This window comes from Chanodichthys erythropterus, chromosome 17 (genome assembly GCF_024489055.1).
Source record: "Chanodichthys erythropterus isolate Z2021 chromosome 17, ASM2448905v1, whole genome shotgun sequence".
Lineage (NCBI taxonomy): Eukaryota > Metazoa > Chordata > Actinopteri > Cypriniformes > Xenocyprididae > Chanodichthys > Chanodichthys erythropterus.
Window position 1 is genome coordinate 29,446,873 of NC_090237.1, and position 23,274 is coordinate 29,470,146.

Here is a 23,274-nt window from a genome sequence, read left to right on the forward strand (position 1 = left end):
GTCAGAGCAACTGGCAGTCCAGCATCGAGATGTTGTTCTGCGTCACATGGAGAGGCTTGGGTTGAGGCTCAACGCCAAAAAGAGTGTGCTAGTTCCGGTTCAAACTATCACTTATCTGGGTGTAGTTTGGGACTCCACCACGATGCGGGCACATCTGTCTGCCATTTTAGCAGCCGTGAAAGGGGTGAAACCAGGTCTCTCCCTGAGAGCAGCTTACATCCCGGGGCGCCAAAATATGGGAGCGGACGCCCTGTCGAGGCAGGGCCCGAGGCCCGGGGAGTGGAGACTTCACCCAGAAGTGGTGGATCTCCTATGGAAAAATTTCGGTCGCGCAGAAGTCTACCTCTTTGCCTCGGGGGAGTCAACCCAGTGTCCACTCTGGTACTCCTTCACCCATTCAGTACCTCTGGGGCTGGATGCCATGGTACAGACGTGGCCGAGGCGGCGTCTGTACGCATTTCCCCCGATCGCCTTGCTCCCGGGAGTTCTGGAGAAAGTACGCCGGGAGGGAGTCAGCCTAATACTGGTGGCCCCCTTTTGGCCAACCAGAATATGGTTCTCGGACCTAGTGTCCCTATTAGACGGCTCCCCAATGGAGCTTCCTCTCAGACAGGACCTCCTGTCACAAGCGGGCGGTCGGATAATACATCCCCGCCCAGAATTATGGAAACTATGGGCCTGGCCTCTGAGGGGGCCAGGTTCGTAGATGCTGGTCTCCCAACCGAGGTTGTGGAAACCATATTAAACTCCAGAGCTCCCACCACGAGGAAGCTTTATTCATACAAGTGGAATCTGTTTTCTGCCTGGTGTAGACGCATTAATGTGGACCCTGTCCACGCCTCTGTTAGCCACGTGCTTACATTTCTTCAAGAAAAGTTCTCGGAGGGCTTATCCCCTTCAACATTGAAGGTTTACGTTGCGGCTATATCTGCCTTTCATATTCCCCTTGTAGGTGGCCTCTCGGTGGGTCGAGACCCCCTGGTCACTCGCTTCCTCCGTGGCACACTGAGGTTGAGGCCTCCAGTGCGCACAAGGGTTCCGGCCTGGGACCTGGCCGTGGTTTTACAAGGGTTGGCTGAGGCGCCCTTTGAACCACTAGAGGAGGTCCCTGAGAGGTTCCTCACTCTAAAGACTATCTTTTTACTTGCTATCACTTCTTTGAAAAGGATAGGAGATTTACAAGCACTGTCAGTTGCTCCTTCATACCTCGAATTTGCTCCAGGAATGGTGAAAGCATTCCTGCATCCTAGACCGGGCTATGTCCCTAAGGTCCCTACCCCCCAGGTCCCATTGTGATCCAGGCTTTCTGTCCTCCTCCCTTTAAATCCTTGGATCAGGAAAGACTGAATCTGCTCTGCCCTGTAAGGGCTTTGGATACTTACGTCCACAGAGCTGCCCTGTGGCGTAAGTCTGATCAGCTTTTTTGGAAGTCTGATCAGCTTTCTAAGAAAGGGGGCCCTGCATCTAAGCAGAGGATGAGCAAGTGGGTGGTCGAGGCCATCACACTTGCATATGATGCGGCCGGACAGCCTTCTCCCTTAAATGTTCGTGCCCATTCTACGCGGGGTATGGCGGCATCAAAAGCTTTGATGTCAGGTGTCTCCATCGGTGACATCTGTGACGCGGCTGGCTGGTCATGCCAGCACACGTTTGTAAGGTTTTATAACCTTGATGTCGGTTCCACTCCGGGGTCATCAGTTCTGTCAAGATAACTTGGCAAGTATTTGCCGCTACGGCACAGTTGGGATAGCGTTCCCAATGCGTTACCACGCAGCGTCGACAGTTCCCACGAAAGGGAACGTCTCAGGTTACAGATGTAACCCTGGTTCCCTGAGTAGGGAACGAGACTCTGCGTCTCCTGCCGTACCCCCTGCATACTTGCGAGCATTTGTCTCAGACTTATCCAGAAGCTAGCGTGCTCTGCATCCGGGTATGCTTATATAGTTTCCTGGTCCGTGACGTCACCCGTCTCTGACATCTCGCTACGCGATTGGTTAGATACATGAGTGCTTCAGTGACGACATCACGCAGAAGGTTCCCAATGCGTTACCACGCAGCGTCTCGTTCCCTACTCAGGAAACCAGGGTTACATCTGTAACCTGAGACGATTTCCCCTTGCAGTCTTTCTTTAACAGTACTTTCCAATGCTGGTCTTTTCCCAGGGCATCCTTGAAAGGGACTTTGTCTTTTGTGACATCCTTAGTGAGCTTTTAATTTGTCTGAATATTTCTTCCTGGGTCCTGTGTCAACAGAGGCCTTGATGTTCCATTGCCCATGATATATAGTAAGATGTGATGAACTACGAAAGAAAAAAATGAACACAAAAGTATTAATAATTACATTTAAGTTTATTTACTTTCTTGCACCATAATTATGAAACCTGTACATGCATAAACCATTTAACATGATCAAAAGTAAAAATTACCCCAGATTTGGATATAAATAGTGATGAGCGCCCTAAACATCCTGTTTCAGCTCTCAGTGAGTGGTGTGAGCAGCTTTGTGTTAGATATGTGTTTCTGTTCTATGAATTGACGGTCGAAATTAAATGAAAAATAGGATTACTGAGCACAATTGATCCTCTGATCCTTTACATCAATTGGTCAGTGATGAAACATTATTCTCACGAACTTTGATGTAATTGAACTGATGTTGATTCAGTAAGCTCTGTCTAAGGATGTGATTGCATCTGAAGAGTTTTCAAAGATTGTCTTATTCAAAATTTTCATCTATATGCTCAAATGAGATAAACAGAGATTACATGATCAAAAAAACTTAGATCAAGAGTTATAGCCTTATGTAAATAGATGTGTGCTAATATTTCAATGTATTGCTTATATATTAGGATAAAGGCTGGCTTAATTATACAGTTGCAAGAAAAAGTATGTGAACCACTTGCAGAATCTGTGAAAATGTGAATAATTTTAATGAAATGAGAGATCATACAAAATGCATGTTATTTTTTATTTAGTACTGTCCTGAGTAAGATATTTTACATAAAAGAAGTTTGCATTTATTTCACAAGACAAAAAAAAAAAAAAAAAAGAAGCTGAATTTATTAAAATGGCCCCATTCAAAAGTATGTGAACCATTGATTCTCAATACTGTGTGTGTTTACCTGGATGATCCACGACTGTTTTTTTGTTTTGTGATGATTGTTCATTGATGATTGTTTTGCATGAGTCCCTTGTTTGTTCTGAGCAGTTAAACTGTTCTTCAGAAAAATCCTCTGGGTCCTGCATATTCTTCAGTTTTCAAGCATTTTTTGCATATTTGAACCCTTTCCAGCAGTGACTGAATGATTTTGAGATCCGTCTTTTCACACTGAGGACAACTGAGGGACTCAAACACAACTATTAAAAAAGGTTCAAACATTCATTGATGCTCCAGAAGGAAACACGATGCATTAAATTTAAATATCAAGGTAAATTGTACTTATTTTTTCTTCCTGGAAACATGCAAGTATCTTCTGTTGCTTCCAAAGGGCAGTACCAAATGAAAAACAATGATATTTAAACAAAATAAGAAAATGTAGTATCAAAGTTCGTCTGGAAGGAAGAGGATGGAGTCGGCGATTGTCTGCTGACTGAGCTTTATTCAACAACTCAAAACTGTTCAACAGAAAGACCGTGCATTGCACAACAACAAAATAAATAATCCACAAATGGCTTCACTCCAGTCTTGGTATAAATGGGCTTCACTCCAGTATCACTGTTGTGACCAGCATCTCAGTCAGCAGTTCCCCTCTCTCTCACACACTCCTGCTTCTTGCGGCGTTTAATCCTGTCTCTGCGCCAATTACTGGAATGAGAAACAGGTGTTCGTGATTTACATTTAACCCGCTCACTTACCAAGCCTCTCCTGACGCTTTCTCCTGCTGCAGACCTCGCTGAACCACACCCCCCTCGCGACAGAAAAATTGTGACATCTTCATCCTGTTCACAAGTTTTCACCCCCTGACTCTTAATGCATCGTGTTTCCTTCTGGAGCAACAGTGAATTAACCTATTTTAATAGTTGAGTTTGATACATTCGTCGAATGAGCGGTGCTTTACAACAGGTTCATTTACTCATAGAAATAATCTTAAACAAGCTGTCCAAGATTATTGCTTGCTCTATCAGTATGATGTCTGTTTTTCTCTTTTTCTCTTTGTATCGTTCTGATTATTTATCATTTAATTAATAAAACGACGTGTAGTCCATCTGGATACTGTGTTGTTTATATTAATAATAATAATTTATATAAAAAAAAAATAACTCTGATGTTTAAACCCCTCTTTCACACACTAGAAAGCACCCCATCCAGCCTGTCTCTAATGCTTCTAAATTCACTCTGGTGAATTTACTCTGGTGAGTCTCTCTTGGACAGCTACACAGAGTCATTCTTCTGGATCTGAGCAATAAATTACACAGGCGTAGGGCCTATACTTATTTGTCTTTTTTAAATCTTTGTTTTTCTTCTATTACATTGTTATCAGCGCTCAGTTCAGAGGCCTGCATCTCTGATGGTATGGGGTTGCATGAGTGCGTGTGGCATGGGCAGCTTACACATCTGGAAAGGCACCATCAATGCTGAAAGGTATATCCAAGTTCTAGAACAACATATGCTCCCATCCAGACGTCGTCTCTTTCAGGGAAGACCTTGCATTTTCCAACATGACAATGCCAGACCACATACTGCATCAATTACAACATCATGGCTGCGTAGAAGAAGGATCTGGGTACTGAAATGGCCAGCCTGCAGTCCAGATCTTTCACCCATAGAAAACAATTGGCGCATCATAAAGAGGAAGATGCGACAAAAAAGACCTAATACAGTTTAGGAAATAGAAGCCTGTATTAGGCAAGAATGGGACAACATTCCTATTCCTAAACTTGAGCAACTTGTCTCCTCAGTCCCCAGACGTTTGTAGACTGTTATCAAAGAAGGGGGGATGCCACACAGTGGTAAACATGGCCTTGTCCCAACTTTTTTGAGATGTGTTGATGCCATGAAATTTAAAATCAACTTATTTTTTTCCCTTAAAATGATACATTTTCTCAGTTTAAACATGTCATCTATGTTGTATTCTGAATAAAATATTGAAATTTGAAACTCCCACATCATTGCATTCTGTTTTATTCACAGTTTGTACAGTGTCCCAACCTTTTTGGAATCGGGTTTGTATGTTTAACATGTTCAAGCAAAATTGTAGCAAAATGACCATTTTACATGTTATTTTTCTTAATTGCATTTGCACTCACAGTTAAGACACTTGCGATTGCATTACCATTAAATGTCCCGCAATGAATGTAGCAAAATTCAATGTGGATTTGAAAATGCAATTTTTTGAGCCGATCACGTCCCCGCCCAGCCCTGTCAATCACTGCATCAAGGTGGGGCCAGATGTTGGAAACATGGCGGCAGCAGAGCTAAGAAGAGCGAGGCATGAACTGATAAAGCTGAGCAAGAACAGAGAAATGTCAGTGTTTCTGAAGATTATGTGCATCCGTCAGTGATAGAATCAACTACGTTATTAAAGGCATAGATATTTACTGTTAGGTTGAACCGTAGAGAACGCACCTGGCGCTCGTGCACCTTATGATGAGGTGAGCGCGCTCGCGTGCCTGTAGAAGTGCTGAAACAGACGCGTCATGTGAGGGGTGCTTTACAACAGGTTCCTTTACTTGTAGAAATAATCTTAAACAAGCTGTCTGAGATTATTGCTTGCTCTATCAGTATGGTTGTATGTTTTTCTCTTTTTATCATTCTGATTACTGTTTGTCCATCATATTGATAAAACGATAAAGTCCAGGATGCTAATTTATATAATAGTAATAATAATTTCTATTCCCGAAAAATAATGATGTTTAAACCCCTCTTTCACACACTAGAAGGCACCCCACCCAGACCTGCTCTTAAAATTCACTGGTGATATCTAAATTTCCAACGCTATCTCACAACCAATTCGTACGTATTTTACGAGGTGGCTAATTCATATGAATTCATACGACCTCACTCATACGAATTTGTACGATTTGTCTAAACCCCAGTGACGGTTAGGTTTGGGGGCAGGGTTTGGGGTAGGTCATTCTTATTAATTCATAAGCATTTGTCAACTCATAAAATACATGCGATTTAGCAAAAATGTATGAATTCGTATGAGTGAGGTTGTATGAATTTGTACGAATTAGCCACCTCGTAAAATACGTACGAATTGCCGTGAGATCGGGTTGAAATTTCCCACTTCTCTATTTTAGAAACGTTTTGGACAGCTACACAGAATACTCTAGACTGAGATCAAGAGACTGTAGAGATCATTTGAGTCCAGTGAACACATTGTCATGTTCAAGAAACCAGTTTGAGATGATTTGAGCTTTGAGACATGGTGTGTTATCCTGCTGGAAGTAGCCATCAGAAGGTGGTACAATGTGGTCATAAAGGGATGGACATGGTCAGCAACAATATCAAGCTGTGGTGTTTAAATGATGCTCAATCATGGGCGTCGGAACCATTGTATGTGGGTGGGATAAGACCCACCCACTTTTTAAGACCAATGATATTGGACCCACTCACTTTTACCGTTTCTAATTCAGCATTTGTTTGTTTATTTTTTTAGAGCGCATCAGTTACTTAATTAGACATTACTGAATGTGTCTTGTAAACCTTGTGTTTATTTGACAGTATTAGCACATGTATATCGCGTTGTACAATATAACAGACTATGTTAATGGGTCACAGTCAAGTATTTCCCACGCGCTAGTATTCAGTTGCACTTATCAGCACAACATCCTGTGCGGAAGATAGGCTACAGTTTGCTTTTCTTACAATTTTCAAATGGTGACAATAGATTAGGAATATTGGGGAAAATCATGACATAAGACAAGATGGGCTCTGTACTACTCATATGTCAATGCCCTCAGAGCACAGAGTCCGATTTTGCATCTTGGGTTTGTCATGCTTTATCGAGCGCAAAATCAAGTTTGTTCAAAATAAGATGCCTCAAACACTTTACCTCATTTAAAGTGGCAGTGGTAGGGGCTAGAGCTTGGAAAATGTTTAATTAAGAGGTATTTGTGGGGTTGACTAATCTCTGCTTCAGTTAAGCAAAGCAGATTTCAAAGAAAATAACACATCTTTCCGTACTCTGTACTGGTGAAAGTAAACATATACGTTTCACACTTCCTCTTTCAAAATCTTTCTTGCATAACCAAATAGCGTTTTTTATCTTTTGCTCACAGTTTTTCACATTTTGAAATCAGTGTATGGTTTAGGCCTTTTCCAGCCAGTCGACCTCATTGCAAATAAGACCGGATTTAGAAGGTAAAAATGAAAAAGAGTATATTACATCTGATTTAGCATTACAAAGTGATTTAGGATGGATTCTATTTAACATAAGACTTATTTCCATTTTTGTCAATTTCCATACATTTAAACGCTTTTGTAAAATTTCCATTGTTAAAAATGGTCTTCACTTTATTTTGAAATGTTGTTTTTTTATTTTACAACTTGTTTTCTTTTTTCACCTAAAGGCAAACCCTGGAACATGATGGGACCTCTGATTGTTCATTTGCTTTTACAAGGTATAGTACATGTTGTTTTGTTTCTCTTCTTCATAAAGTAGTTGATAAGGGTATTCATCCTGAAAATCTGTCACAGTAGATTTTCTTTTTTTTTAAATTAATACTTTTTAATCTGACCTCAGCAGCTTTTCCCAGGTTATATTATTCAGTGTCTTTATTTTAGAAGATTTCTGCTTCTTGGTAATTTCACTGTGTCTAATGGTTGCACACTATGTTGTTATATTTCAGGTCATGCATTTGTAGAGCTTTAGTATTTAGGGGAGAGCGGGGCAGAACCTAACATGGGGTCAGTTGTAACACACGTTTTAAATACGTCCACATATGCTAGCATGATGAAACTTGTATTGAAGTGATGATGAAGTGTATTTACTAGTTGCCATATCAACAATATATGGAGAAAAAAATTGCACCAAAATCCAGAAATCTTTGAAAGATACAACTGAACATTTATTTAACAATAGCATAAGTAAAAAGTAAGGTAATATTTTGTGTTTGTGGACAAATCTGATATGATTTTAATCTCATATCTGTTATTTAGCAGTTTGAGTAGTTCTTTAATGCTTCAATAACTTGTAGACGATACTAACCAGCTGTGTTACAATTATACTACTAGAAATTATGCTGTTCTTTATAGTCACCAATATCTGTGAGAAAGAAAGGTGAATAAAGACTGAGAGGAGGAATCTGAACATTCAGAAAATATTATTTTAAGAAATTTACAGCATTCGTACTGTCTCGTCTATATTGTCTTCTGTTCTGTGTGAGCTGTGAGTGGAGGGAGGGGCTGTTTTGTTCAGCTCTGTGTTTTTCTGAATGCCTGAATATGTTTCTTCATCTGTTTGTCTGTATTGTTTTGACCCAGGCTATATAGCTTTAGTTTGCAGTGTGTTCATTGGTAAACTAAAAAATTATTTAAATTAGAATTTCTAAAACATGCTGTTATTGTATATGGGGAAAAATGTTTAGTTTGTCATGTGTGTGTGTGTTTATATATATTATTATTATTATTATTATTATTATTGTTATTATTATTAGATCAGATAAAATTTTAAGTTGTCATATGGTCGTGTTACAATCTGCCCACCTGTTGTCACATTTCAATTCCATTTGTTCAGGGTAAATAAAGAAAAAAGTATACACTGTGTTAATGAAACAAAGCCACATATTTGTACCAGATGTGTGAAATTAATGTGAAACAAAAGAAGTTCTCTGAACCTTAAGTAGATTTACACAAACTGAGAAAGTCAGAAAGTGTTAGGTTGTGCCCCGCTCTCCCCTACATAAGATCAGATAGGATTTCTTAACCAACTTAAAGGGTTAGTTCACCCAAAAATGAAAAGCATATCATTAATTACTCACACTCATGTCGTTCCAAACCCGTAAGACCTTTGTTCATCTTTGGAACACAAATTAAGATATTTTTGATGAGATCCAAGAGGTTTTTTTTTTTTTTTTATCACCCATAGAAAGCAACGTAATTATCACTATTCAATGAACAGCATAGGAGAATGACAGGAAGGAGATTAATTTGTTGAATAACATTGTTATTTTTATTTTGTTTTTTGCACACAAAACTATTCACGTCACTTCATAACATTAAGGTTGAACCACTGCAGTCACTTGGACTATTTTAATGATGTCTTTAGTACTGGACCTTGAATGATTAAGTTTCTTTCTATGGGGGGCACAAAAACCTCTTGGATTTCATTAAAAAAAAAATAATAATAATAATTAAAATTTCAGCCATTAATTTTCTCTAAATTTCACCTTTTGTCCAACAGGTGTTCTGCTATTTGATACTTTGGCATGGAGAGTGACAATGCCAAAAGACATTCATGGCCTCCAGGGTTCCTGTCTGGTTATACCATGTTCTTTCTCTTACTCATCATACCCACCCGAAAACCCACGCAGAGTTGTGTGGTATCAGTTCGTCTCTAAAGGTTATCCTTTAGTTTTTGATCCATGGTATCCATATGATGTTATTGATAAGTTTAGATGGAAAACATCTTTATATGGAAACCCATCGAATTGGGATTGCAGTCTGCTGATCAAAAACCTGGAACATTCCCACCATGGAGAGAAAATATATGCATGGATTGACCCTGAAAATGTTGGGTGGCGCACCTACGCATTTTATGATGTCACCTCTACAATCCATGTCGACAGTATGTAAATATTCTTATAATAATCTTCTTTGAACTATAATATCTGTATTTGTCCAACTGTAGTAAAATATTGTGTGGTCAATAACAATATACACAATAAAATGCTTCTCCCAAATTGACTTTCTTCTAATCAGTTAAATTAGTTTCAAGGTAAATGCATCATTTAGAAAAAGCCAGCCTTTAGCTAGCATTACATTATACTATCACATTCTTATTCCTGCAAATGCTTTTTACATGAATTCAAGCGTGACAAGATACAACAGAGAACTCAGTGGTGCGCTGTCTGTGAATCTGCTGTCTGTGTGACAGAAACAACTCAAACGCACAGAAAGCAGCTTCAGACAGAATACACATTTTGTCAAGTATACTCATAAGCACAGTCTTAAATTAGTTAAATAAAGTCAAAACGTGAAGAGCTGTGAGAAAATGGGATGCATGTCAGATCACCGTCATGTGTGTCAGATCATAAATGGACAGCAGCTCCTGTCATTAAGGTTAATCAAAGAACAAAAGAAAAAGAGAAAATCACTTTACACTAAACTTTTACAACATTCAAATATTTTAAAAATTATAATGTTATATGTGATTAATTTCAGACAAAAATCGATTAACAGCACTTATATGTAAATGTGTGTGTGTGTGTGTATACAAGAGAGGAACTGACACTGACTTCATGCATACACACACACTCACACACACACACACACACACACACACACAAAAATGACCTTGAGATCTGTTCATTTAGAGTGAAAAGTAAAGGTAGTTCTGAGAAAGGCTTCATTCGTTTACATATTGCAGATCAGATTGCAGCCACTGTATAAATAAAAAAGTGATGTGATCTACTAATTCTATGTGTCTGTGAATTATAGATCATCCAGAGCTTCCAAACATCAGTATTTATGGAGGTGAAAGGATGGGTGACACCATCACAGTAGCATGTTCAACTTTCCACTCGTGTCCATACAGCAATCCAAACATCATTCTGAATGGTGTAGAAGGATGTGACAAAATAGACAACAATCATATTAAAGGTGGCCTGTGGAGAATCACTCGAACATGCACAAGTGTTGTAAAGGCAGAACGCTTGAGTATTAAGTGTTCTGTAACGCATTATGGTGGCAAAACAGTGAGAGCTAGAAAAGACAAAAGAGCCAAATGTGAGTAAACACAAATATGAACTGTGTACTATATTTGAAAAGTCAGAGTTGGACCTATTACAAGATTTCACTTTAATTTCAGGTGTTCATCGTAAAATAAAAATTGAGCCTGAACTGACAGAATTCTCAGAGGGCGTCGCAAAGATCTTCATTTGCTCCGTCTATCACTCCTGCCAGGAAGAGACTCCAACCATCACATGGAACTATAAGAACATGAAGGTCTCAACGGGGAGCAAAACTCTTTCTGGTTTAGATCGAATCACCTATTCCAGCATAACCTTTCTGGGTTCAAAACAAGACCATGAGAAGAAACTGATTTGTACTGCAAAATTTTCTGGAGGAAACACTGAAACCTCTGTTGTTTTACGTGTACAACGTGAGTAATTTATTAGCATCATACATGTATGACTTGTATTGGATTCAATACAATTCCCCGAAAAATCACACTATGGGAAAAAAAAACAAAAAAACAAAAAAAAAAATCAGTTACAAACAATTACATTTTAATATCAATACTTTTTACACAATACAAAAGACAAATATCAAAATGTATGATTAATAAAAATGTTTTTAACCACTATTTTTAAGACAGCCACTGCCCCAAGATTCTCCATTTGTGATGTGGTGCTGAACTATAATGCACACTCTGGTTATTTCTGTATGTATTTTATGAGGGTTGTAGAAATTATTGCCCAAACTTCTTCTGAATAGGAGGTCTACTTCATAAATATTATGAAAATTATGAAAATATATGGTTCACATCAATCAAACCATATATGAAAATGGGTGCGTCCTTAAATGACCATCAGTGGAGCCTGGATATTGCCTAGTGGAAAAGTTTGGCACTGCGCACAAACAAAATTTTACTGAAAGCTCATCTTTTAAAAATTTGGCCCGACATTTGTTCTGATGTTTGGTTTTGATTTTCTTGCGGTTTCAAAGTTTTGTAAAATATTTATTTTGTATTAAAAAATATTTGTATATTTTACATTTTCCTAAACTTAAACTTCTATAACTTTTTTTTTAACTTCTAACATTAACTTTTAACTTTGTCCCCTTTAAAAAGATACCAACGTATGTGTTCTTAAGTATTCAGGATTTATAACAATTTAAATAGGAAAGGTAATTTTCATCTTTATGCGCAAAAAGTGAGATTGACAGTTGAACAGGTTGACTGGTTTTGTTTTCACAAACTTTGAAAATAAAAAGTTATTTAACTCCGCAAGACACTGACACTTCAGGACTAGACTTGATGAGCTCTGACATACAGTAAAGAAATGTTTTAGTTTTGCAAAATAAACTTGGCAAATAAAGCCAAAAAGAGTAAAACAAAACATTTGTTTAATTTATTCGGAAGTAAGTAGCTACTGGAAGTGTCACACATTCAAAGAAATAACTTACTTCTAAATTACAAAATAACGTGTATAGATTTTAAATTACTAATGCGATTGAAAGAAATATAATGATGGAAAATAGTAAAGAGAACTTTTTTTTTGAGAAGTGTGCTTATCTTCCACTGCCATTAATGCTTTCCAATCTTGTCCCGCAGGTGTTATGAAGTATGATGTTTTGGGATTGGAAGTGAGAATGCCAAAAGAAATTCATGGCCTCCAGGGTTCCTGTCTGGTTATACCGTGTTCTTTCTCTTACACGTCAAAACCACCCAAAGACCCACGTAGAGTTGTGTGGTATCAGTGGGTCCCTAATGATTCTCCTGTAGTTTGTGATCCTTTGCACGTAGGTGATGTCATAGAGAAGTTTAGAGGAAAAACTGATTTATATGGAAACTCAACTTGGGAATGCAGTCTGCTGATCAAAAACCTGGAACAGTCCCATCATGGAGAGAAATTTTACACAAGGATTGACCCTGAAACAGTTGAGTGGCGCACCTACAAATTCGATGATGTCACCTCTACAATCCTAGTCAATGGTATGTAAATATTTTTTGGAATAATTATCTTTTACTGTAGTGTCTGTGATTGTCCAATGGTAGTAAAATATTGTGTGGTCAATAGCAATAGACAGTGAAATGCTTCTCCCAAACTGACTTCTAACCAATTTATGTATTTAACATTTCAAAGTAAAGGAAAGACAGTTTGCCACGAAAAGTATATATTTTTTGTCTTTTCATTATATATCAAAATATCAAACCAAATGGCATGGTTAAAAACATGTAAAAAGTGGCTCTGAAAAGGGAAGTTATTTATTTGAAAAGCTCTAGCATCATTTGCAAATGTAACTTTTTTTTCTTCTTTTTTTTACTTTTTTATCTAATGTAATGCAATTCACAGTTTCAAGTGTATGATGTATTCATTATAATCTTTCTGTCAAATTTCTTTAAATTTCCTTGACTCCTGGGGCCATATTCACTAAACATTTTATCTTAAGAGTTCTTCTAAATAGCACTAAAAGTTCCTAGGTAAGAGTTTCCTGTGAAAACCTATTCATAAAGCTGCTGAGACCAACTTTTACTAAGAAATAGAGAGAAGTCTTAAGCTAAGAGTAGGGCAGGAATTACCTTGTTTTTAAAGATGATGTCAACACGCTTACTACCTATGCCGACAGTGATTGGCTGATGGGGGAGGAGTCTCTGTCAGTGGTTTAATCATAGAAATATTGTAGAATGAGGTATCATGTTGCCATATTCAAATAAAGGTTTAAAAAAAATATAGGCTAAGTGTCATTAATTAAACAAGTAAATGTTCAGCTAATTGTCAGCGTCTTACAACTCGTGAAACAATTGCCATATTTATTTATTTATTTATTCATTCATTTATTTAGCTGTTTTTGCCTTTTTATTATGATAGGACAGTGAGTAGGAAGTGAAGAGGTAGAGAGAAAGGGGTCTGATACCACAAAACTTACCTGAATTCTGCACAGAATGCTATACTTTAAAGCAATATGGAAGAGATTAGAAGGAAACTGAGGCTTTACAGAGTTCAAAGGCTCTGGCCGAGCTGCAATATAAAGGAAACAGTATTGGCTTTATTAAAAAAAAAAGAAAAAAAGGGAGGAACTGCTCAATATGTACCGCCCTGTCTCCATGTTTCAGTTCATGCTGCATGTTCCAAGGCACTTCAGTGGGCCTTTAAGATGTTTTGTGAATATGACCCCTGATCTAGAGTGTGTTGCCTAAATGTAACATTTCTGCTATTTGTAGCAAGTTCACAGCCGCCCAGCATCAATATTTATGGAGGTGAAAGGATGGGTGACACCATCACAATCGTGTGTTCAGCTGTCCACTCATGTCCATACAGCAAACCAAACATCGTTCTGAAAGGTATAGAAGGAACTGACAAAATAGACAATGAGCAAAATAATGATGGCCTGTGGAAAATCACTCTGACACGCACAGGTGTCATAAAAGCAGAAAGCTCCACTATTGAGTGTTCTGTAACACATCATGGTGGCATAACAGTGACAGCTACAAAGGTCAAAAGTGCACAGTGTAAGTGAACATAAATATAAACTGCTTCCTGTGCTATTAGCAATAAGAGCATTTTAAATATCACATTTGGACCTGTTGAAAGATTTCAGTTTAATTTCAGGTGTTCATCAAAAAATAACGATTGAGCCTGAACTGGCAGAATTCTCAGAGGGCATCGCAAAGAACTTCAGTTGTTCTGTCTATCACTCCTGCCAGAAAGAGACTCCAACCATCACATGGAACTATGAGAACATGAAGGTCTCAACGGGGAGCAAAACACTTTCTGGTTTAGATCGGATCACCTATTCCAGCATAACCTTTCTGGGTTCAAAACAAGACCATGGGAAGAAACTGATTTGTACTGCAATATTTTCTGGAGGAAACACTGAAACCTCTGTTGTTTTACATGTACAACGTGAGTAATTTATTAGCATCATAGATGTAGGACTTGTGTTATAAGAATATTTATCATTCAAAATCTTCCTCGTTGTAATACCTGCATACTAAATTGTGGTAAATCAGAACAAATTATTTTATTACAAAAACTGCAATAAATAAATAAATTCTGACTACACACATGTGGGTGGAGTTGGATGTACACCGCAGGCTGCAGCGAGCCCTACTTAAGATCATGTTGGTTTTGGTCAAATTGACCCTAACTGGATTCAATACAATTCACCAAAAATCACACTATGGGTAAAGAAAAAACAAAAAACAAAACATACAATCAGGTACAAACAATTAACTTTTAATATCTATACTTTTTACACAATACAAAAGACAAATATAGGAATGTATGATTAATAAAAAATGTTTTTAACCACTATTTTTAAGACAGCCCCTGCCCCAAGATTCTCCATTTGTGATGTGGTGCTGAACTATAATGCACACTCTGGTTATTTCTGTATGTATTTTATGAGGGTTGTAGATATTACTGCCAAAACTTCTTCTGAATAAGAGGTCTACTTCATAAATATTATGAAAATTATGGAAATATATGGTTCACACCAAACCATATATGGACTTCTACAATAATCTGTGAAGCGTCCCCTTTAAAAAGATACCAAAGTATTTGTTCTTATGTATTCAGGATTTATAACAATTTAAATAGGAAAATAGTCATTTTCATCTTTATGCACAAAAAGTGAGATTGACAGTTGAACAGGTTGACTGGTTTTGTTTTCACAAACTTTGAAAATAAAAAGTTATTTAACTCTGCAAGACACTGACACTTCAGGACTAGACTTGATGAGCTCTGACATACAGTAAAGAAATGTTTTAGTTTTGCAAAATAAACTTGGCAAATAAAGCCAAAAAGAATAAAACAAAACATTTGTTTAATTTATTCAGAAGTAAGTAATTCTGTGTAGCTATACTAAGTCAAGAGCGAATCCATAGTTAATGATCAAGTACTCTCTACAGTTCTTGTGTAAGTGAACTACAATAAGCATTTGTCAGTATATCATACTTTTCCTATTACACTTGTTTTTTTTTTTTTTTTAAGACAATTGGTTTGCATGCTTTTTTAAAGTAAGGAACTAATTTGATTTTACAGTGCAGCAGTTAATCAACTGGAAGTGTCACACATTCAAAGAAATAACTTACTTCTGCATTGCAAAATAATGTGTATAGATTTTAAATTACTAATGTGATTGAAAGAAATATAATGATGGAAAATAGTAAAGAGAACTATTTTTTGAGAAGTGTGCTTATCTTCCACTGCCATTAATGCTTTCCAATCTTGTCCCGCAGGTGTTATGAAGTATGATGTTTTGGGATTGGAAGTGAGAATGCCAAAAGAAATTCATGGCCTCCAGGGTTCCTGTCTGGTTATACCGTGTTCTTTCTCTTACACGTCAAAACCACCCAAAGACCCACGTAGAGTTGTGTGGTATCAGTGGGTCCCTAATGATTCTCCTGTAGTTTGTGATCCTTTGCACGTAGGTGATGTCATTGAGAAGTTTAGAGGAAAAACTGATTTATATGGAAACTCAACTTGGGAATGCAGTCTGCTGATCAAAAACCTGGAACAGTCCCATCATGGAGAGAAATTTTACACAAGGATTGACCCTGAAACGGTTGAGTGGCGCACCTACAAATTCGATGATGTCACCTCTACAATCCTAGTCAATGGTATGTAAATATTTTTTGGAATAATTATCTTTTACTGTAATGTCTGTGATTGTCCAACTGTAGTAAAATATTGTGTGGTCAATAGCAATAGACAGTGAAATGCTTCTCCCAAACTGACTTCTAACCAATTTATGTATTTAACATTTCAAAGTAAAGGAAAGACAGTTTGCCACGAAAAGTATATATTTTTTGTCTTTTCATTATATATCAAAATATCAAACCAAATGGCATGGTTAAAAACATGTAAAAAGTGGCTCTGAAAAGGGAAGTTATTTATTTGAAAAGCTCTAGCATCATTTGCAAATGTAACTTTTTTTTCTTCTTTTTTTTACTTTTTTATCTAATGTAATGCAATTCACAGTTTCAAGTGTATGATGTATTCATTATAATCTTTCTGTCAAATTTCTTTAAATTTCCTTGACTCCTGGGGCCATATTCACTAAACATTTTATCTTAAGAGTTCTTCTAAATAGCACTAAAAGTTCCTAGGTAAGAGTTTCCTGTGAAAACCTATTCATAAAGCTGCTGAGACCAACTTTTACTAAGAAATAGAGAGAAGTCTTAAGCTAAGAGTAGGGCAGGAATTACCTTGTTTTTAAGGATGATGTCAACACGCTTACTACCTATGCCGACAGTGATTGGCTGATGGGGGAGGAGTCTCTGTCAGTGGTTTAATCATAGAAATATTGTAGAACGAGGTATCATGTTGCCATATTCAAATAAAGGTTTAAAAAAAAAATATAGGCTAAGTGTCATTAATTAAACAAGTAAATGTTCAGCTAATTGTCAGCGTCTTACAACTCGTGAAACAATTGCCATATTTATTTATTTATTCATTCATTTATTTAGCTGTTTTTTGCCTTTTTATTATGATAGGACAGTGAGTAGATAGGAAGTGAAGAGGTAGAGAGAAAGGGGTTTGATGTATTGGACCCATCTGAATTCTGCACAGAATGCTATACTTTAAAGCGATAAGGAAGAGATTAGAAGGAAACTGAGGCTTTACAGAGTTCAAAGGCTCTGACCGAGTTGCAATATAAAGGAAACAGTATTGGCTTTATTAAAAAAAAAAAAAAAGGGAGGAACTGCTCAATATGTACCGCCCTGTCTTCATGTTTCAGTAGGGTGTATCTCATACGTCCTGAAAAGTGAAGCTGCGGGCTCTTTGATCGCCCCCTGGTGGCTGGATGCAGTACAGGTCATAAATCCCGCCCTCTCAATGCAGTCAAGTGAGACTTCAGTAAAAACTTAAAAATAAATTCTGCTTCAAAGAAAACTTTCTGAAAGATGGTTTTGGTCATTTAAGGTAGTTGTTATCATGCCGATATATATTCAATTGTTCGTTTTTGTGATAATTTAGATTTCAGCTAGCAATTTGATGCTTTAGAAACGGGACGTGTCATCATGATTCGAAGTTGATTGACAGCTTGTCTGAGGACTGTCGGAGTTTCGAGGGGAGATTGAAGATATATAACTAACTATGGATTTTCGATTTCTTTGTTATTTAACACCAACAAAATGAGCTGTTCAGCAGTAAACTGTACTAACCGACCTACAGGATCTGACGGATCACTGAACTTTTTTTCTGTAACATTAAATGTGGGCTTCATAAGATAATTAATAAATGTTATTAGTTAAGATAACACACATAATGTTAACCATGTTGGCAAAAAGCAGGTGATAGTTATGTGGCAGTTACTTATTATTTTTATGGGTATAAAATAATAATTTGCAGGACAAAACTAATGATAACCTACTCTAATTACAGCAATCAATCTCCTGTAACGTTAGTTGAACTTGATTTAAAATGGCAGGACCGTTTCTGACGATTTTGAGTTGTTTCTAGTGGCATATTATATTGAGTTTATCTAATGAATTTGCTGTTTCAAAAATATTATTGCTCTAGAAACAGAATAACCTATTATTTTATAGGTAGAATTTTGTATTTTGACATATTGCGTAATGTGTCAGCACCCATTCATTGGCCCATTTTGGCTTCAGTTCAATACAATGGAAGGAAGCGGCATCGTGTCGTCCATCTTTTTTTACAGTCTATGGTTTCAGTTCATGCTGCATGTTCCAAGGCACTTCAGTGGGCCTTTTAGATGTTTTGTGATTATGATCCCTGATCTAGTTTTAAGAGTGTGTTGCCTAAATGTAACATTTCTGTTATTTGTAGCAAATTCACAGCCACCCAGCATCAATATTTATGGAGGTGAAAGGATGGGTGACACCATCACAATCGTGTGTTCAGCTGTCCACTCGTGTCCATACAGCAAACCAAACATCGTTCTGAAAGGTATAGAAGGAACTGACAAAATAGACAATGAGCAAAATATTGATGGCCTGTGGAAAATCACTCTGACACGCACAGGTGTCATAAAAGCAGAAAGCTCCACTATTGAGTGTTCTGTAACACATCATGGTGGCATAACAGTGACAGCTACAAAAGACATAAGTGCACAGTGTAAGTGAACATAAATATGAACTGCTTCCTGTGCTATTAGCAATAAGAGCATTTTAAATGTCACAGTTGGACCTATTAAATGATCTCAGTTTAATTTCAGGTGTTCATCAAAAAATAACAATTGAGCCTGAACTAGCAGATGTCACAGAGGGCGTCGCAAAGAACTTCAGTTGTTCCGTCTATCACTCCTGCCAGAAAGAGACTCCAACCATCACATGGAACTATGAGAACATGAAGGTCTCAACGGGGAGCAAAACACTTTCTGGTTTAGATCAGATTACCTATTCCAACATAACCTTTCTGGGTTCCATAGATGATCATGGAAAGAAACTGATTTGCACTGCACAATTTTCTGGACAAAGCACAGAAACCTATGTTGTCTTACATGTAAAACGTGAGTAATTTGTTAGCACCATGTATGGTTTGTCTGAACTTTAGATGTCTTGCAAATGAAATGCAATTCATAATGCAATTTATTCTAATGAACTGTAAATGGTTAGCATGAATGGTCTTCTTTCAAATACACTTCCAAATACATTACATTACCCAAAATTGTTAATATTGAGGCTTGTTACTGCAATTCACAATTGCGTAAATTGTTTAACCTTGATTCTCTTACAGAGTATCAAAAACCAGTGGATCCAATCCAGAATGAAAGTATGTGTTTCCCCCCCTCTGTATAGCTACTCTGATATTTATATTATTGCACTGCACTCATATTTTAGTTCTCTAATAATACTGATTAATCCATTATATGGTATCATTTTAGCTTATTTTCAGTATGAGGCAGATGTGATACCCAAGATCACTGCGTTGCCTCGTTCCTGTGTGGTAATACCGTGCAGTTTCAAGATTGAAGATGAATTTGTTACTCGACTTCGTGTTCTTTGGGTCAACAAAAAAGGTGGCTACATGTTCCACACAGACTCACATGACGTCTTAGACAACTTTAAAGGCCGCACAAGGCTTCTCGGAAACCCAGATGAGCAGAACTGTACTGTAGAGATGGATAATGTACAAACTCATGACAACGGGCCATTCTGCTTCAGGGCAGAAAAAGAAAAAGAGAAATATAGTTTCAACAACAGCTGTGTGTTCATTATAATGCGAGGTGAGGAAATATAACCAGTCAATACTGGTTGGTTTTTAAAGATGCATCACATCCCATAACTAACATAACGTCTTTGTGTTTCTGGTTAAAAAGCATCTCCTGACAAACCTGTGATGTCGTCCCTCCCTGAAGACATTGAGCCCGGGACACGCATCACCGTCAAATGTTCAGTCAACCACACATGCTCCTCTCACCCTCCCAAAATTACCTGGAGTGTCCCAACAGCCCGAGAAACGATAAGTCACAGTCACATGGGTGGAGGCGTCTGGGAAACGGTGTCCACTGTGATCTTCATTCCAACTGGATATGAAGAGGAAGATGAAATTGTCTGCAGTGCCAACTTTTGGGGTGGTAAAACTCAACAGAACAATACTGCCTTCCTGAGTGTTAAGAGTGAGTATAGACTGATACAGTTATGTCCAAGATGTTTTGGTGGATCTCTGATTGTAATGAGATCGGCTTATGCATTGGTTCGTGTTTTAATATGGCTTTTCAAAATGAATTCATGAATTCATAATTCTTTTAAAAAAAAAATAGGAGTTCAAGAAATTAAATTGGAGACTCTCGGGCTTTATGCCATTGCTCCATCACTTGTGTTCATCCTCATTTGTGTACTTGCTGGAGTCTGCATATACAAGAGACGGCACAGGTAAGTGTTTGCATGGCTTGTTCTTACCCTTCAGATTTCTGTATTTACATTTGATGTCTCTGGATGCCAAACAGAAAGTTAGGCTATATCTTAAAAACACTTTAAGGTATTGAAACTAAATTTTGTGTGTCATCACCATCCTGAAGCTACTTTGAGCATGAAACTTTTGTTTAAAGACAAAAGGGTGCTTTTGGATTCATTAGGACATACCAAGTAAATTTAAATAATGGATCTGCTGCCACTGCTTATTTTCTGTTTTTTATCAGTCAGCATTGCCAGAGTCTCATTTTTACATTGTCATTGTTGATTATAGGCAACCTTGTCAAGATATGCAAGGGTTACAAACACAATCTGAACACAGGTATGTGTGACATGTCTTTTTTATCATTTTCACTCATTAATTTATATTAAAACCTTTCATTGGCTAATAAAGTAACAATTTTACCTTATTATCTGATGTAGGAGATCACTTTGGAACAGATTTTCAAGGTTGGAGTTTGCTTTACTGAACTTATCTTTGTATCTTTGTATCTTTGTATTTGTTCCTGCAACTAAATTTAAATTTATCCCCCAGTCATTTTGATATGCCTGATGGAAGAGCAGCTTGGACTAACAGAGGAAACAGGAGTGATATCAGGCAAGTATAACATAAAAAGGTAAACAATAATAATAATAATAATAATAAAAATACAAAAATAAAGAGTTGGTCTTTGTTTTCAATGCACTATCTACAGAAACATTGAAAATGCTCCTGCAAGACCACCAAAGCCTGAACAAAGGCAGGTTGAAAACACAAATATAATAATACAATATATATATGCATAAACTATGCACAAATTATGTTTGTAATCATACTATTTACACGGCACATCTCTCAACAGACGGAGCATCTGGAGCCGCTTTTCAAGGTAATTAATATTTACATTTTCTTTTCATTTGATATCTTGTTTCATTATTAAATAATGAAAACATCCAATTTGATAACTTTATTCTCTCTCTCTCTTTGTAGACACCAATCACCCAGAAACAATGCAAATCTGAGAGTAGAATACAAGTGAGAATTTCACTTTTTTTTTTTAAAAAAAAGAGAATAATTCAGTAAAAATTTCCATTTTAGATTTTACAGTATACATTTGAATAAAACACCAAACTTGTCTTTGTATATTAAAAATGTATTTGTATTTATTAAAAAAGTAACACAATTACAAATATATTTAAATAATATTTCCTCTCTATACAAATGACCAAAGTGGCATCACTGATGAACTTTCTCTCTTCACAGGGCAAACAACACATGTATAGTGTCAGGAAATAAGCCTTTCTCCAAACCTCATATTCCATCACCAAAGAGGTACAGAGCATTTGACCCACATACTGTATGAGTCCCTCAAGGTCTCAATTCATTATATTCATGTTACACAGCAAAATAATAGTGCCAAAAGTCCCCATGCCACTTCAAGATTCTTGAGCTTGGTTCTTTAACATTGTTTGTTATAACGGAAAAACAAATTGTAGAATTTGTGGAAGAGATGATTTAGATATTAATAAAAGTAACAGCATATTAAACCCATTTAGTTTAACAGATGTTATGATAAATTCACACATTTCTGTGATTTTAAAATTCTTATTTTTCTCCATGCATCTCAGTGAGCCAAAATCCTACCGTGTGAGTATATTTATCACTTCACTTGCTCTCTTACAGCATGGAAAACACATTAAATTTCTGTTATTTCAAATGCGGTCTGAAAAAAAGTGCTGACTATCACTAACCTCTGACCTCTGTATCTCTTTACATTTTCCTTTAAGGGTTCTGATTATAATGCTGCTTGCGCCAACGTATATGGAAATATCTAATGAAAATGAAACATCATCGGATCTGTGCATTAGCAGTTACAGCATGTGCTCGGAGTTTGAGTCCAGATCACGTAATTTCCCCATCCTGTTCCTCCGTTCAACATTGTTTTATTGATGACAACAATGTGAAATGGATATGGAAAACAAAAAAACAACAAAAACAAACAAACAAAAAAAGTTATGATCCTATGCTTCAGGAAGTTTCCAATTTTGTACACGCAAATACATAAATACTTTTTTCCTGTCTGTAGTTTGTAACGGTGTATTGATTTTAACATGCTTTCATGCTTCATATATTATTCTGTATTAAAAAAAATATATATACTTTTTTTTTAAAACAAAAAAACAAAATACCTTTTGTATTACAACTGTATTACAATTTGCATGAAATTAATCTTGTACTACCTTTCTTTAAAATAAAGAAACATAAGTTTGGTTTAAGTGTTCAGTTTTTTGTTTGTTTGTCTCATAGTTCCTTGCTATATATATATATATATATATATATATATATATATATATATATATATATATATATATATATATATATATATAATTTTTTATTTTATTTATTTATTTTTTAAATGGGTGGATGGCAGCATCATTTGTCATTTCAAGGGGGAAATGTCTACACTGGAAAGTATAGACATCAAAGCAATAACACCATCAGGGGCGGATCTACCGGGGTGGCACGGGGTGGCAACTGCCACCCTAAAGAAAAAGCTTTGCCACCCCAAAATTATCACAGA

The 23,274-nt window shown here is 36.8% G+C and overlaps 1 protein-coding gene across 3 annotated transcripts in view; it reads left to right on the forward strand.

Annotated features, from left to right (window-relative positions):
* The window catches only part of LOC137004782 (uncharacterized), an 87,986-nt gene extending 65,058 nt beyond the window's left edge, over positions 1-22,928 (forward strand). The window contains exons 1-25 of one of the 3 annotated variants that reach the window (XM_067365402.1): positions 7,152-7,302; positions 7,512-7,562; positions 9,344-9,727; positions 10,600-10,887; positions 10,970-11,263; positions 12,437-12,817; positions 14,048-14,335; positions 14,436-14,729; positions 16,067-16,447; positions 17,569-17,676; positions 18,627-18,914; positions 19,015-19,308; positions 19,536-19,571; positions 19,684-20,025; positions 20,119-20,418; positions 20,563-20,674; positions 20,988-21,035; positions 21,137-21,163; positions 21,249-21,311; positions 21,409-21,453; positions 21,556-21,582; positions 21,684-21,728; positions 21,957-22,025; positions 22,322-22,340; positions 22,481-22,928. In XM_067365402.1, coding sequence (XP_067221503.1) covers positions 7,526-7,562; positions 9,344-9,727; positions 10,600-10,887; positions 10,970-11,263; positions 12,437-12,817; positions 14,048-14,335; positions 14,436-14,729; positions 16,067-16,447; positions 17,569-17,676; positions 18,627-18,914; positions 19,015-19,308; positions 19,536-19,571; positions 19,684-20,025; positions 20,119-20,418; positions 20,563-20,674; positions 20,988-21,035; positions 21,137-21,163; positions 21,249-21,311; positions 21,409-21,453; positions 21,556-21,582; positions 21,684-21,728; positions 21,957-22,025; positions 22,322-22,340; positions 22,481-22,528 — 4,218 coding nt within the window. In that variant the 5' untranslated portion in view covers positions 7,152-7,302; positions 7,512-7,525 and the 3' untranslated portion in view covers positions 22,529-22,928. Of the gene's footprint in view, positions 1-7,151; positions 7,303-7,511; positions 7,563-9,343; positions 9,728-10,599; positions 10,888-10,969; positions 11,264-12,436; positions 12,818-14,047; positions 14,336-14,435; positions 14,730-16,066; positions 16,448-17,568; positions 17,677-18,626; positions 18,915-19,014; positions 19,309-19,535; positions 19,572-19,683; positions 20,026-20,118; positions 20,419-20,562; positions 20,675-20,987; positions 21,036-21,136; positions 21,164-21,248; positions 21,312-21,408; positions 21,454-21,555; positions 21,583-21,683; positions 21,729-21,956; positions 22,026-22,321; positions 22,341-22,480 lie in introns of those variants that run through there. The other 2 variants (XM_067365401.1, XM_067365400.1) reach the window with 2 other exon arrangements.
* Positions 22,929-23,274: the final 346 nt, after the last annotated feature.